This window comes from Prionailurus viverrinus, chromosome E3, assembly GCF_022837055.1.
Source record: "Prionailurus viverrinus isolate Anna chromosome E3, UM_Priviv_1.0, whole genome shotgun sequence".
Lineage (NCBI taxonomy): Eukaryota > Metazoa > Chordata > Mammalia > Carnivora > Felidae > Prionailurus > Prionailurus viverrinus.
Window position 1 is genome coordinate 3,741,180 of NC_062576.1, and position 16,053 is coordinate 3,757,232.

At 61.0% G+C, this 16,053-nt stretch overlaps 1 protein-coding gene across 3 annotated transcripts in view; it reads left to right on the forward strand.

The window, feature by feature from the left end:
* Positions 1–16,053, forward strand: part of SDK1 (sidekick cell adhesion molecule 1) — a 597,942-nt gene that overhangs the window by 514,005 nt on the left and 67,884 nt on the right. For all 3 annotated transcript variants that reach the window (XM_047838939.1, XM_047838940.1, XM_047838941.1), the window contains 3 exons: positions 1,042–1,243; positions 7,835–7,938; positions 10,132–10,202. In XM_047838939.1, the coding sequence (XP_047694895.1) occupies positions 1,042–1,243; positions 7,835–7,938; positions 10,132–10,202 (377 nt within the window). The remainder of the gene's footprint in view (positions 1–1,041; positions 1,244–7,834; positions 7,939–10,131; positions 10,203–16,053) is intronic.

Sequence of the window (16,053 nt, forward strand, 5' to 3'; positions counted from 1 at the left end):
GCACCCCGACCCCCCCTCACCACCTGCCTCACCCACACCCCAGCCCATGCCCTGCCCCCCCCCCCCGCCCGCACCACCTGCCTCACCCGCACCCCAGCCCGTGCCCCGACCCCTCCCACCACCTGCCTGGGGTCCACACCCCAGCCCATGCCCCGACCCCCAGCACCATCTGCCTCACCCACACCAGCCCGCACCCCGACCCCCCCCTCACCACCTGCCTGGGGTCCACACCCCAGCTCCTACCTCAAACCCCCGCACCACCTGCCTGGGGTCCACGGGGCTCAGCGGATTTCCTCCAGGGCCCACAGGCCCTCCGTGCTCTAGGCTCAGAGAGAGGGGGCCCAGCAAAGCTTTGCCCAGGGGAGCTGTGCTCAAGGGGCAAGGGGGTATGAGGAAGCGGGCAGCCCCAGCTCCAGCCCTGCGAGAGGACTGCTGACCGGGTAGGACGGAAGCGCTCCTCCAGACCGTCGCCGCAGGGCCCGCAGTCAGTCGCTGCTTTATTACCCACCACGCACTCTCCTCCGAATCAATAATCTTCATGATAAACCATTAAACAATTATTCCTCCCTGTGTGGAGTCGCCCTGTTGGAATCAATGGGCGAGGAGGCGCGGGACGGTAACGATCCACACTCCGAAGCGGGGTCCTGGCCCCGTGCACCCTGCGTTCCCTGTCGCCGCTGCGCAGGGCGGCAGTGACCGGCCCCGGGGATGCTGAGCTGTACGCCGCCGTGTGTCAGGCTCGGGTCGGCCTCCGCACGGCAGACGCACTGAGCCCGAGATCAGAGGGGCCTGGAGGTGCTCGCAAGAGCCCAGGTGTCATTCGGAGGTGGTCTTGTGGGGGGCACGTGTGGGCTCACCTCTCTGTCTCTGCGCTGACAGTGCCGCGTTCCGGGAGCAAGCCGGGGTCTCCAGCCACGTGCGGCAATCATCTCCACGTTGTCTGATCCCGTGGGGAGCCGAGTCCCCAGGCTTGTGCTCCCGCGGAGCCCTCCCGGAGAAGCGCCCTCTCACCGCCCCTGCTCTGTTCTCTTTGGGTTGCAGAGCGGCCGGCGCCCCCCAGAGAGCTCCTGGTGCCCCAGGCAGAAGTGACGGCTCGCAGCCTCCGGCTCCAGTGGGTCCCGGGCAGCGACGGGGCCTCCCCCATCCGCTATTTCACCGTGCAGGTGCGAGAGCTGCCTGGGGGAGAGTGGCACACGTACTCCTCGTCCATCAGCCACGAGGCCACGGCCTGTGCTGTCGAAAGGTACCCAGAGCCGGGAGGGCCCTCCCCGGGGAACGGGCGCCTGCTCTCGTCTCTGCTCCTAGCGCACGCTCCCTCCGCCAGGGACCAGGATTCCGCGTCCTGGAGCCCACTCGGGCCTCCCCGGGTCTGGCCTTCTACGCACGCCCTGCGCAGGTGGTTTGCAAGCCCAGGCCCCGGGGACGGAAGAGGCACAGATGATGGGGACGTGAGCCCGGAAGCGTGGGCCCCACGCCTTACCCCCTGAGACGCAGGTGTGGAGGAGGGGAGGCGTGGGGAAGGGGTGTTGCGGGCTGAAAGAGTCGCACCTTCTCTTTGTGCTCCCTCTCGTAGTCAGCAAGGCAGGCGGCTCCCACCCCTGTCAACCGTTCGCGATGGCTGATCAGGGGCGTGGGAGGAGCGTCCCCGCTGCACGATGAGAACCCCGCATGTATCCAGTTATCAGTGAGCCACCAGGCAAGGGGGGGAAGGGAGCAGCACCGACCACCACAGCTCAGCTCTTGGCTCCCATGGCCTCGTTTAGGACCCTTCTCCCATTCCCACCCCTCTCTACAGTGTGAGGGATGAGGGCTCCCCCCTCTACGGTGGGGTCAAGGACACCCGTCTCTATGGTGAGGGACGAGGGCTCCCCCTCTGTGGCGGGGGAGGAAGGCTCCGTAACCGTCTAGGTGAGGGTTCTCAAAAGTGACCTCAGGCCCCACGTCCCCATGGTGGGCCCGGGCTGCACTGCTCACACCGCCCTGCAGAAGCCCCGGGATATCCGGGGGCAGGCCTGTCCAGGGAGCTGGCCCCACATCTTCCTTGTGCTCCTTCTGTGGCGCTGGCCACGGTCGCTTTCCATGAAGCTCACATCTGGCCACGAGGGGGCCGCTGAGGAACACGTCCCACGGGCTCCCAGGGTTCCAGGAGCCCGGCCAGCCCCTCTCGGGAGGGCAGAGGAGGGCCAGATGCTATTTCCCAGGCTGGCCGTCATTCAGACCCAACACCGCGTCCTCGGCGCCCCCGCACCCTGGTTCTGGGCACCGTCCTGGGAGATTTCGCACGTTTCTCATCAGACCCTCACGGTGGACCGGTGGGGGGAGACCGCCATCCCCATTCTATGCGTGAGAGCCGGGGTCTGAAGAGTCGTTCTTGCCTGCGGCCCCAGCATCTGCCATGGCGTCCTGACCCGCCCCCTCTGCCAGGCCGCGGGACTCAGCTCCCGCCCTTGGCCGAACCCGAGCGGAGGGAAAGCAGCCAGGGTGGGGGCTCCTGCAGCAGTCTCGACCCTCACCCCCCCCCACCCCGGAGGGACAGTGCAGGCTGCGGGGCGCCGTGGGGGCTGGAGCGTGGCTCCGTCACCGCCTCCAGCGGGTGGCAACAGCAAGGCCTGGAGAGAAGGGTTTGGGGAGCGAGCACATGACCGAGGTGGCGTGTGATGCACACGTGGGCATGGTCAGCACTGGGGCGTCGCAGGAAAGCAGAGACTGAGGCCTCAGTTGTCCAGGTGCAGGTGCCACGCGGGCGGTCTTGGGCAGCTCCTCAGTGCTCCCCTTCCGTGCTGTTGTGTGGCTGCGAGTGACACGCGGGTCCCGGCAGCGCTGGGCCCGGACAGTGGTGGGGAGCATGTGTCCTCCCCGCACATCCATGAGCTGCCCCAAGCAGGTGGCACGGGTCTCCCAGCATCTCTGTCGTGGCCCTCAGATGTGATGTCCCCTTTGCAGATGGCCTTCAGGGCGGGTTGCAGTCTGAGAAGGAGGGCGGCTCGTCAGCTTACAGCTCCAGCTGCCGGGGACCCAAATGATATTCGTGGCCCAGTGACACCCCCCCCCCCCCCCGTCACATGATGCCGGCAGCACCAGATCAGTCCGGAAGGGAGGATGAACAGCCCCCAGCACCAGGGGTGTGTCCAGCGGGGCCCGAGGCGCGGCCTGGCCCCCCACGGAAGGGTCGGCGGTGGCTCAGACGTGCGCATTGGCGAGCTGGCGTCTAGAAAACTAGATACGGTTACAGCTGTGATTACACTTTTCATTGTAGGAAGAGCAGGCGGGAGTGGCATCCGTGTGGTGCTCACCTCTGGGACCTCATCTGGAGGCTTCAGACCGCCAGGGCTCCCGCGGGGTCTTCCTCGCCGCGGTCACTATCAAAGCCGCTGTCGTTGCCACTGTCGTCCCCACGCCAGACGGCATTCTGTCCTCCTCGGGGCTCCGCACGGTGTCCGTCGCAGGCCCGCAGGCGTCCAGACCACACTTGGCAGATGAGGAAGCAGAGGCGGAGACACAAGCCGCGCTTCTCCGCACGAGAGAGGGAGGCCCTCGGGGCCCTTCAGCTCTGGTGCCAGCTGGGTCTGTAGCTCCAAGCTCACGGCCGCGGACTGTCCCGCTAATGCACGAGGGCCTGCAGTTGGTGTCGTATCACCCAGACGCCAAGCCTTCGAAGTCCACCAAGCCCGGCAGCACCGGGGCCTTGGGAAGGTCCGCCGCACAGGCTCGCTGGGCCTCGTTGCCTCATGTGTGAAAGACAGAGACGGAGGGGTGACCTCGCTGTTCCTCAGCTCTGCGACCCCAAGATTTTCCTCCATTAGTCCCCAGCAGTCCCACTCCGTCCCCCACTTCTGCCAGCACCCCACTTACCCTTGGAGCGACAGCCCCAGAACCCAAGAGGCGCAGCTCTCAGCCCCTCGGAGGACAGCATCCTAGCTGCCGCCCTCCCAGGGCCCTGAGTCCCCCCGAGGGTCGGGAGGGCGCGGCCGAGCCAGCCCAGCTTGCATCGTAAACTCCACTGTGCTGCGCTGGTGCTCGGCTTAATTAGAATGTGCTTGCGGATAAAAACGACCCCACCTCCATGTGTGACCATCCCGGAGAAAGGGGGAAGGTAAAATCCACCGGCCTTTCCTGTCAGGGAATCTCCTGAAATCAAACAGACCAATGGCGTGCACGGGACTTCGTGTTGGAGAGGAGGGGGCCCGTGTTTCCGGACAGTTGGACTTGCCGTGGGAGAAGCGGTCATCAGCCCCCAAAAGGGCCCCCTCCGCCCGTCAGCAGAAACAAGCCACCGGCCCCCTTCCCGAGAGAGCAGCGCTCTGCGCGGCCCCGTGGCACGTGTTCTGGTAGCTACGTTTTCCTTCCTTTTTTTACATTCTTTTGACATGTTACTTGTGCCGATCGCATGAAATCCGCTAATGACCGGAAGACCTGAAAGTCTCAACAAAAGTTCTAAGCAAAAAGTTTAACCGTCTGCATCGAGGGGCCGTCCCCACATGTAGAGGACGTGGCTCTGGATCAGGAGGGGTGGCGCTGGGCTGAGGGACACACCGAGGCAGCGTCGGTCCCTGGTGGGTGACTGCCGCCCACAGAAATGCAGTTCCGTCCAGGAGGAGAAGGTCCGCGAGCCCAGAGCCACACGGACATTCTGGACGTCACTAGGGTGGGATGGTGGCAACGTGAGCTCAGGTGATGGCTGCGTATCCAGTGATAATGCGTCCTGCCATCCCTCTGCACATCCCCACGGGGACACCGTGGACCCAGCCCAAACTACCGCGACCAGAGGGGATTAGGGTGTGAAGCACCAGGGATTCCACTAAAGTCAGTGCGCTGGCCTCATGTCCACTGCGTTCTTGGTCTGCTCGTCCTCGTCCTCGTCGTCGTCGTCCTCCTCCTCCTCCTCCTCTTTGCCCTCCTCTTCCTCCTCCTCCTCCTCCTTCTGTGTGATCTTTAAAACTAAAGCCATGTGAGAAGTCAGGTAAATTTGGCCAAGGATATTATCCAGGGGTTCGATATTCCTTGCTCTCTGTGATGCAAATCCTGAGTTCTTAATAGGTGTTTTCAGTACCTTACAGGTAGTATTAAGTACAGAGAGGCAGTGGTAGGTGACGTCTAAACTCCTCAGGACTTGTGCCTCATTATTACAACCGAAATGGATGAATGAATCTCGGGAGCTCCTTCTGTGTGGGGGACACTGCCTCTAGGTCGGTGGGAGGAACCCAGACTGTAAGCCGCGTCCCCCCGCCCCCACCCAAGCGCTTAAATATAACACGCCGAGTAAACGTAAGCTCTGCATACGGTGACAAGGGGCATTTCCGGAGCATCTCCCGCCTGCCGGACGCCGTGCTGATGGTTACACACATTCAACCCTCCCAGGGTGCTTTGGAGATAACTATTTCATTCCCATCCATTCATTCATCCACTCATAGACGTTCACCGAGCGCCTCCTAGGTGCCAGGCCTTGTTCTTGGTGCTGGGGGCACAGCAGTAAACGAGGTCAACTCGGTCCTTGTCCGCACGGAGTCCTGAAGGTGGAGGAGGCAGACGGTGGTCAAGGAAGAAACAGCTAATGACAGATCACGGCGGGGGAGATGAGACAGATGGGCATCGAGCACGGTGGGACGGGCTCTTCCTGGGGCCACGTATGCTGGTACCAGAGGGCGGTGATGATAAGGAGAACAGCCTGTATTGGGTGAGCACGCACCGGGTGCCAGAGTCTCTTCCACGTGCCTCTTCTGAGTGTGATCCACACGCCCACCTCACGACCTGGGTGCCCCTGCAGCACGACACCCTGCCCAAGGTTACAACGGGTTAGAGTGCACGCAGTTTGGCTCCAGAGTGCACGCTCCTGGCAGCTGGCCCTCCACCGCCCTCTAGTCCAAGAAGGAGAAGCTAATCCAAACACGGGGGCCTCCGGTGAGTGAGGCAGGAAGCAGGAGAAAAGCCCACGGTTGGCACCAGAATTCAGTGAAATAGCTCCTAGGAAGCTAAGAACAGATGGGAAGTTACTTGTTTATTTTAACTTAATAGAGGAGATCTCCCCCAGAGTCCAGGAGCAAAGATCATTCTTAAGGGTGGCACTTTAGAAGCACCCCCGGGATTGGGGCGCCAGGGTGCCTCAGTCGGTTAAGCATCCCATTCTGGCTCCGGTCATGATCTCGCGTTCATGGGTTCAGTCCCCGCGTCGGGCTCTGTGCCGACAGCCCAGAGCCTGGAGCCTGCTTCTCCCTCTCTGTCTCCCTCTCTCTCTGCCCCTCCCCTGCCCAGTCTCTACCTCTGTCTCTCAAAGAAATAAAACAAAACCTTAACATTAGAGGAGCACCCCCAGGACAGCCGGGGCCACAGCAGGGTCGCCCGCCACTTTTCCAGCTGTGGAACCAGGGTGCAGAGAGGCCGGGAGACAGGCCTGCAGTCGCGGACCAGCCACAGCAGGGCGAGCCCCCGTCTCGGCGGGGCTTGAAGGAAGAGTGTCCTGTGCCGGCCGACAGAAACAGTGTCATCCCGTCCCACCATCTTCAGCGGGAGAGCAACGTGAAAACGGGGCTAGAGGAAGACTCTTCTGACCGTGGGTCCAACAGTAGTTACCTCGCAGAAAAAGCAGAATCCTTCCTCTAGGCATCATTACCCAGACCCCACTCGCGAGCCGGACGGAAGTGGGGCCGCTGTTGGCTGACGCAGGGGGTGTGGGGACCCCGGTCTCCGAGAGGGCCCCTCGGAGCCTCCCAGGCTCCACGGGGCTTGGTTTGAAGCCCACGGGTTTCTAGGCTGGCCTGGGAGGGAGGACAGTGGACCGGCTCAGAGGCGGTGAGGGCTTTGCCTGCTGGTAGCGGAGGAAGTGGGCCACACCTCCCCTCCTGAGGGACGGGAGGGGCAGAGCCCGGGGTCACGCTACTCTCCAGGTCTGGGAGACGGACACCAGGGCGTCCACAGGAGCGGTCCAGCCGAGGACCAGACGAAGACAGTGTCCTCTGCACAGAAGTTTGTCCTGAGTCCTAGTCTTGGGCGACGTACGGAGCTCAGCACACCAGCCCCGTCAGCACGGAACTGCTCGATGTGGGGGAAGGAAAGGAGGAAAGAAAGGACGGTGGTGGTCCAGAGGTGGCAGCCAGCAGCGTGCCGTAAATCCTTGCCGGGCGCTGGGAGGGGACGTTTCCCCGCCTTGGACAGTTGGCATTATCTCGGTCTTAGGTACAGTGGATGGGGGGGCCTCATGACAAGGTCTTCCTCCAGCCCTGGCCGGGCCATTTACACCCCTCTGGCAGCGGGCAAGGGACTTAACGGGACTGGGCCTCTATTTACCCATCCTTGAAACGGGAATCACCACGAATGCGCCCCACAGGGCTGCCGTGCAGTTAACCGGGGCGAAGCTGGTGCCGCGTCCGGCTGCATAAACAGGGATGAGGGGCGGGGAGGGGGGGCCCGGCCAGCGCCGACCTGCACAAAGGAACACGTACGGGTGAGCAAGGACGTGGTTAGGAGGACCGGTTTCACGCTCTGAATGGTGTGAGGGATGTGGTAATTAGCTCCTCCTGAAGAATTCCGAGTCCCTCAGAGAGCACTGGTTTCCTCTGCAGGAGAGGAGCTAATTATAGGAGGAGGTGGTTCCCCCCCTCTCCCGCCGGAGGAGCCCAAAGCAAAACCGCCTTCCCGGCCAGGGAGTTCCGGGCTCCCCTCCTGTCTGGAAATCCCTCCCAGACAGGCAGAGCTGGCAGTCTGAGGGCCCCTCCCCGGGCAGGACTCACTCCCTGGTCCCCGGCGCGTCTTGCTCCAGCTGCCCACTCACTCCGGCCGGAGCCCCGGGGCAGGGGGCAGAGGGGAAGGGCTCAGGACTCAGCCTTCTTCCGTGTTTCAGGCTGAGGCCCTTCACCTCCTACAAGCTGCGCCTGAAAGCCACCAATGACATCGGGGACAGTGACTTCAGTGCGGAGACGGACGCCGTCACCACGCTGCAAGACGGTGAGCCGGCCGGGCCCCCGGCGGGTGCGGACGCTGGCCCCTTCCCGGCTGCCACCTTTGGGCACCAGGACACGGGCTTGCAGAGAGAGGCCCCGCTTTCATCTGGAGCCAGGAAGGGGTCACCCGCGGGAGGGAGGGCGGTGGCGCGAGCAGTAGAACTCAGTCAGCAGCACGCGGCTCCCAGCTCTCCGTGCAGCCTGTGGCCGTGAGGCCGACTTCAAGGGCTTCCAGATGGAACGGGGGTTTCTTTGATTGGCTTCCAAACCTCTTCGACCCATCAGCAACCCAGAAATTGAATAATTTATGGAGTCATTAAAAATAAATGTCGCAGGGCGGCTGGGTTTTCGGAGGTGTCCCCGTGTTTTTCTCATCCACAAACCACTCCCCAGTCTTGCCATTTGGCAAGAGCACACCGGTAAGCCATGGCGGATGGGGGCGAGGTCCCCTAAAAGCTCCAGGCGGTCTTGACCCGCTCCCTCCCACCTCGGAGGAGCGGGGCTGAAGAGCTGGTGTGATTTTGTGTGCGGATCCCGCCGGGCCGGGCCAGAGCCGCGACATCGGTGCAGGTCCCGCCGGGGGCGCCGCCCCCGCGGTCAGGCCCGCTTTCAGTGCTGCAGCCCTCGTCCCAGGCCGCAAGCCTGAGCCCTCCGCTCGCCCAGCAGCAGCGCTGGGTTCCTTCCCAGAGTTTCTGTCTTCCTCTTTTATGGCCTGGGAGCCTAGCTTCACCGGCATGCGGCCTCGGCGCCCTGGAGGACCGGCAGAGGCGTTCCGGGACCCTTCCGGAAGCACGCCCAGGGGGCCCACGGCCTGAACAGGCCCCTCAAAAAGCTGGTCATCTCCCTGGCTCCTCTATTTTAATCTTACGTTTAACACAACTCAAGTGCTATTTGAGACGAAGCATTAATTCTTGGCAAAAAGAAGCAAATAGAACAAGCTGATTTTGTAGGGAGTCTCAGGAAATTGCAAGCCAGTGAGCAGGACCCCGCGGCCTCCCTTACGGGGCTCAGTCAGAACTGGCCTGTTCTGAAAAGAAAAAAACATTCAGGGGCCTCTTCCAGGCTCCCGAAGGCCTGTCTCAATCCTTTGATATTTAAATCATTTCTTCTGAGGCACCTGGCCTGTTGTCTTCCTCTTCTGAGACTCGCAGTTTTCTCTTTGCAGTTGGTTCGCATTGTGTTTGCACTGTATTGTCTCCAGAACCACAGATCTGCTGAGACTCTCAGACTCGAGGGCTTGGGAGCCCTGGGCCAGGGGTTTTCAACATGTGGATGGTTTGCTGAGAAACGTTTTCTTACTATGGTGGTTGGGCTGTTGAGCCCCCCCCCCCCCCCCCACCGAAATTGTAATCGGGCGTGATCCAGAAAGCTGGATGAGGGTCACCTCCGACTTAAGACAGACCAGCAAGAGGCCAGAGAGCAGGGTAGAGAGAGCTCCCCAGAAGGCAGGATGGGGGGCTGGAGGTGTGGCTGAGGTCCCAGGGGCTGGGTGCCCCGGCAGGTACAGAGCAGGCTCACAGAGCAGGTGACCCGGGGACCAAGATTTAGCTAGTCACGTGGGACGGGGTGGGGAGAACAGCCTAAATGATTCCAGTCAGTGACCGTTCAGGAACACTTAACGCACGGCCTCAGGATCTCACAGCGGTGGGCATGGCGGACAGCTGCAGGATTTTAGTTCCCGGCGTGTAGGGCCACGCCCACGGGCAGACGACCCTCAGCCACTAGCAGTCACACCCCTCCGTGACAGTCACATTCGCGCGTGAGCACGGGAGCACTCTGGCCTGGCCCGATCTTTTGTCCTGTTCAGAGCCACTCTGACCTACGCACCTCAAAAAATTGATGGCTCTCCCCGAGGGAGGTGTCGTGGGCCCCTGAGAAGATGTGGAACCAGCAGGAAGGCTCCCCGGGCAGGGTTCCCAAGGGAGAGAGCCTCATGCGCCCTGCGTCTCTGTGTGGGTCTGCCTGGGGGGTAAGGGCAGGGCACTATCTGGTCCCTTCTTTCCCGTTTGCAGTTGGGTGGGGAAGGGCATCCACAGGGAAGGGAGGGAGGTGGGGCTGCTGGCTGGCCCGCTTCCCAAGCCCCAGCCAGGCCCCGGCCCTGCGTCCTCACCAGCACCAGGAGAGGGCTGGCTCTGGGACGGTGGCCAAGTACAGCCCAGACCAGCTAACCCTGGCTTTCTTCCTTCTTGGATTCCAGTTCCAGGAGAGCCTCCCAGTTCCGTCTCGGTGACACCGCACACGACCTCCTCCGTTCTGATCCAGTGGCAGGTAAGGGCCAGGGAATCACAGGGTGTTTCCTACGCCACTGTCGGAGGCCGGGCCCCTCGTCAGGGCCGCCGGTCAGAGGAAACAGCCCGGTTGGCGTGCAGACGGGGCCGCAGTGCACGGGGCTCCCTGAGGGCCACGCGTGTGGGAATGAGCTTGAATGCAGCTCACCGGGGAGGGCCAGCAGGACGGCAGGGCTGGTGCCCAGTGTCAGGGCGGAATGTTCCAGGCATCTGGAGAAGGGTGGCCCAGCGAGGCCTCCATGGCACGTACAGAACTGGGTGGTGTCCTACAGGGCAGTGAAACCATAGCCTGTGGAGGTGTCTTTTCTACAACAATCATTTGCAACCAGACAAGATACCCGCGGGGAGTCCTCCCTACTCCCAGGTCTGAATCTTCAGTGAGCAGTGAGTCAAATGAAGGCACGCCATCCTACATAATCAAATAATCTTGGGCTGCTAAACAGCGCTGTATTAGGACATAGAAAGGACACTGTGCCCTCTCTATGCCAAATTGGAAAATTTCGGTGCTTCTACTAACAATACCGTGCATCGAGAACAAAAATAACAGAGGGGCAGAAGTGCCAAGGAACCGACCAGGTCTGAGGGAGAGGGCTCACCAGGCAGGGGGTCGGGTTCACAAGCCGGGCTGGAGCCGGGCCGGGCAGGGGCCCAGGGCAGTGGTGAGCACATCGTGGGGGCTCTGGCCAACGAGGAGGCTCCTGAGGCCAGAATGGGGCGGCTGTCCTGAGGAGGGGGAGGGCAGTGCCTGGAGCCGGGGGTCGTGGGGTAGGGAGGTGGGGCCCGGTGCCCTGGTCTGTGTTCGTGGCCGCAGTGAGGTGAGGTCTGCCTCCGACCGGTGGGCCGCAGAGGGGGTCTGTGCGGCGTGGGCTTCTTCCTTGAGGGGACCGTCCGGGAGAGTGCCGGCAGGAGGAGAGGGGCCGGTGTGAGGGTCTGGAGGTGAAGGCACCCAGGTGACGCCGGAACCGAGAGGAGGCCATGGTCTGGGTGTGGCCCTGGAGAGAGAGAGGCCGCGCCTTGCTGGGGGCAGAGGCTGGCACGAAGGGAGGCTGGAAGGGATTCCTTTGGAAAGGGTGGAGATGAAGGGCAGGGGTGGGGAGGGAGAGGGGAAATGCAGAGGTGACCTTTGGGGAACCTGTCCTAAGTGGACAGCCTCCAGCAGCCGGGACGGGGCACGCTGGAGCCCAGTAAGGAGCAAGAGGGAGAGAAGCACCGAGTCGGGAGGCCCCGGAACACCAGGGTCGGGGGGTGGGCACCAGCCGCGAGGGGGCTTCCCGAACTCTCGGGTGGTGGCTCCTGACCGCCGAAGGTTCCCACTGCCTCCCCACATGCGGCCACTCAGCACCACCCACGTGCACGTTGGCCACGACTGAGGAGTACAGCCCGGAGACCCATGCAGGCGGAACTTGGCAAGCCTCTCTTCCCGGACGAGAGCCGGACTTCCATAGCCCGGGGTTCCAGTAAGCACGCGGTAGTCTCCAGGGATTGACAGAGTGGCTGTGGGCCCTTCTTCACTCTCTGCTGCTAAGTGACACCTCCCAGGGGTGAGGGAACCCTTAAAGGTGATCAGGAGATAGTTCCAGACGTCATCCGGTGAAAGTGGAAATTGGCTGCTGTGGCATTCTGTAGTTTCCGGCCTCACCGGAGGGCCTGCCTCTGGGAGGCTGCTTCCCTGGACCGCATCATGGAGCCCCGGCTAAGTGACAAAGGACTCTGGTCTGCAGACCCCAGTTCGCGGGGGGACCGCCATGACCCCGACAGGCGTCTCTGGCTCCAGGCCCCTCCTCTGTAACACTGGGAGGTCAAAGGTGACCTCCGAGGTCTCTGATGCGAGCCCTGTTAGCTGTCCACACGTCTGGCTGCAGGAGGGCCTTTGGTGGGTGGTGGGGAGACGTTCAGAATGGCAACGCAAGGTCCCGGGAGCTTCTGTGTCCCACTCTCCACTAACTCAGTCGGCCAAAAGATGGGTCTTGTCTACTGTGCAAAATTCTACCAGAAAATGAGCTTGTTCTTTGTAGACGCGCCATTTGGCTTGCCAGGCGCTAGGTGGGCTCCTTTACGATCGAGGCCGCGCCGAGGCTTGGGGTGCACCCTCACCTCCACACAGCGGCTGTTGGCCCCCCCGCCCTGCCCCCCACCCCACCCCTGAGCGCGCGATTGCGGTTGGACGGCTCCGTGGATGGTGGGTAGCTGCACCAAAGGAACTTGGCATGTGTGGCCATCGGCTGTCCCTGTTCCGAGCCCAGTGGAACAAACTAATTGCCAGAAGCCCAGAGCAGGAGGTGGTCAATACGACGTATTGTGGAAATAAATGCCTGTCGACTGCCAGGCAATTGAAGCATAATTAAAATTATGAGTAATTCACTAAATTAGAGCGAACAGAACAAAGAGACTCCGTTGAAATATAGACTTGCATTCCAAATGAAACGTTTCACCTGTAAACCCTTTTTTTCCCCCCAGTAATTTGTTTAAAAATGCAAACGCCGCCTGTAATTTCAAGGCTGCTGACCCACTTGAGTGGCCCCTGTGTCGAATCTGTCAGGTTTGATTTTTCCTGATAGGATAATCGATCTCTGCCTTTCATGGGGTCCAGTGCTGTTTGAAATCTAAGGATTTGAGCCTCTATTCTAGACAGCGATGGTATTGTGTCCATACCGAGTGCAGCTCATAATAGACACGCTTCTGAATCGGTCGCAGCACTCAGGCTGGCTGTTCTGAAACTTCCGGGGGCTCCTGCAGTCTGTCACTCAAATGCGGTTGGCTTTGTGTGGCCGCAGACTTCTCTAAGTGGAGGTCAAGGCCATTTTTGAGCAGAAAAACACCCTCTTAGGCCATAGATCATATCGTGCACGTTGGACTCAGCACAGGGTGGACTCGGTGCCGGAACAGGCGCCTTCCTAAGAGGACGGTGAGCCCGCCTGGACAGCGGGCAGTGGGGCCTCCTCGGGACGTATCTTGGCTTTGTTCCTTTTCTCCATCACCTGCAGAGGACCGGTTCCTGCATAGGGTGCTGAGCCCTCAGGGGTGGACAAGACCCAGTCAAGACCTCGAGGACCTTCTGTTTACCGGGCTGAGCCCTATGACGCATTCGTGGGAAGACGTGGAGGGGGGGCAATCGGCCCTCGTCAGGGGGGCCGGGAGGGGGCTTCTGGCTGTGTCTTGCAGGATGAATGCTTCCTGCCCCCACCCCAGGTAGAAGGCAGAGGGATGGGCATCCGGGCATCACGCACAGACAGAGCAAAGGCTCAGAGGTGTGACAGCCCCTGGGACTCAGCACCAGGCTTCAAAGGGAGGCGTGTCGGAACCAGGTTTTCTAGGGCCTCCTGGGCCCAAGCATCTCCCAGACAGGCGGCCAGTCCAGGATGAAACTAACCATCGATGGGGTCATCTGGGACGTCAGCAAACCCCGCTCGCTCCCACAGGCACGGAGCGAGCACCTGCTGTGACCAGAGCCTGCCACAGGTGCAGCGGGGAAATAGAAAGGAAAAGACGCAGACGTGGCCTTGCCTCCAGTCCGCGTGGAATCGCAAACTACAGGCGCGGTGTGGTCAGGGCCGAGGGCTGGACAAGCAGGTCTGTGGCTGAAAGGGAACCTTCTGGCCAGAGTCACAGGAGGCTCTACACAGTCTAGCCAGGCTTCCACCTGCTAGGGATACGGGACTGAGCCTGGGAGGTAGGTTGAGCAACCGGCCCAGGCCCACACTGCTAGGAGCCAAGACTCCATTCCAGAGCCTGAACTCAGCCCATGGCTTCTGGAACTTTCTGTGTGTTGCATGGAGCTGCCCTCCTGATGCCTCCCAGGACATCCAGAGTCGTAGAGGCCTCTTTCACAAATGACAGATGGGTTTGCTCCAGACTCCAGGAATAGAAAATGTGGTTAAACCCATTTCAGCATCCCGTGCGGCAGACCCCGGAGTCTCCATGGAGCCTGCCCTTTGTGGGGCCAGGACCTGTTGCAGCCTTAAGGAGGCCACCCTCCGGGCTGCATGGTCACCTGTCCCCTCCCCAAGCCCAGATGGCTCCTGCAGGGAGGGCCGCGCCAGGGCATTTCGGGAGCAGCCGCCAGTGAGTCTGTTGCCACACGTGGGTCCTGCCCGGTCGCGGGTAGCGGCTGTGCCTGTGGGACGTGGGCTTGGCTCCCTCTCCTCGCACCTGGAGACCACCCTCTCCTCCTCGGCTAGAAATGCTCGTGCGCCCAGGATGAGCGGCCTCGGCCCTTCCCCTCCTCCCTCCAGCCCGGGATGTGTGTGGACACAGATGCCGTGGGCGGGGTATTTGCTGCCTGTTGGAGAACCCCATTTGGGCCCCAGGGAGGACACTTATTTTCCCGAACTCCCAACTTCCTGCTCGTTGATAATTGTGGCAAGTGAAAGCCAGTCTCCCTAAACCCCGGCTTCTCTCTCCATGAAAAGCAAATTACCCTCAAGCAATTGTGCCTCTGGCCTGTGCACCTGCACAGTCAGGTCCTGGGGCCTTTGCAGCCTTCCTGCAGAGGTCAGAGGTCAGATTACCCCTGCAGCTGTCAGCTGTCACTGTCACGCTGGGGCTGTGAGGGAGGCAGCCTGCATGTGAATTAATGCGAGCTTTTCTCGTGTTCAAAAACATCCTGAATATACCAGGCACGCCGTGTCCCTCTGGTACCGGCCTGCGTGTATGCCGTGGCTAGCTACATCATTATGAGTTACGTGAGCTATGCCGTTGGAGAGTCTGGACAACAGGATACTGCATCTTCCAAATCTGCCTGGTTTCTTTGGGTTGTGGGTAGCAAGGGTTGAAATAGAACAGGATTATCAGAGCATCCGAATCCCTCTGGTCCCTGGGTTCAGACAGTAAGAATTGCATTGAGAGAGTTCGGGGGCAAGGATGTGCTAATGTCCTGTGGCTGCCGCAACATGTTACTCCACCCCGCATGCTTCGAATGACAGGAACAAATTCTCACACGGTTCTGAAGGCCAGAGGGCCAAAGCCAAGGCATCAGCTTCCTTCCTGGCTTCCGGTTGCTGCCGACACCTCTGGCGGTCCTTAGCTTGTAGATGCACCAATGCGTTTCTGGATCCAGTTCCGAAGCGTGTGTGTGGAGGCCTCCCCACGTCATCAAGCAATTCTCCAACACCGGCAGGGTGTCTGGAATTGAACTTGATTCTACCTGGAGAGAGCATCAGGTCCCACGAGATAAGGGCTCGGTCGCACAAGGCTGTCCCCCACTTCCGAGGCCAGTCACGAGTGCCAGGTGACGGTCTGTGCTTCTGACCTGTCGGCTTTCAGTCAGGTTCCCACAGCCCTCTCCTCGGGTTTGACTAGAGCAGCTCCCAGAACTCAGAGAAGCATTTTACTTATGAGCTGCCAGTTTATTGTGAAAGGGTAGAGCTCAGGAACAGCCAGGTGGGAGAGGTGCCAAGGGCCAGGTGTGGGGGAGGGCACGGAGCTCCCAGGCTCTCTCCACGTGCTCCCCTCTCCCCAAATCTTAGCATGTTTACTGACTCAGGAGCTCTCCGAACCCCATCTTCTAGGGTTTTATGGAGGCTTCGTTACATAGTCGCCATTGGTGACTGATTGAACCTCCGGTCCCTCTCCCTTCCCCAGAAGTCGGGGGGAAAGGTCCCCCCTGCTCCCCCCGGAAAGTTCCCACCCTCTGATCACACTTCCCTGGGTGAGGTCCAAGTGTCACCTCATTCACATGACAAAAGACACCTCTGTCGCTCTGGACAAAGACATGTATATGAGAAGCAGATTTTGTCCTCCTGAAGGAACAAATATTTTTCTTGGGGGTCACAATATCACAGCACACTACTCCAGTCTCTGCTTCCTTGCACACACGAGGCTCTCCCTGTGTG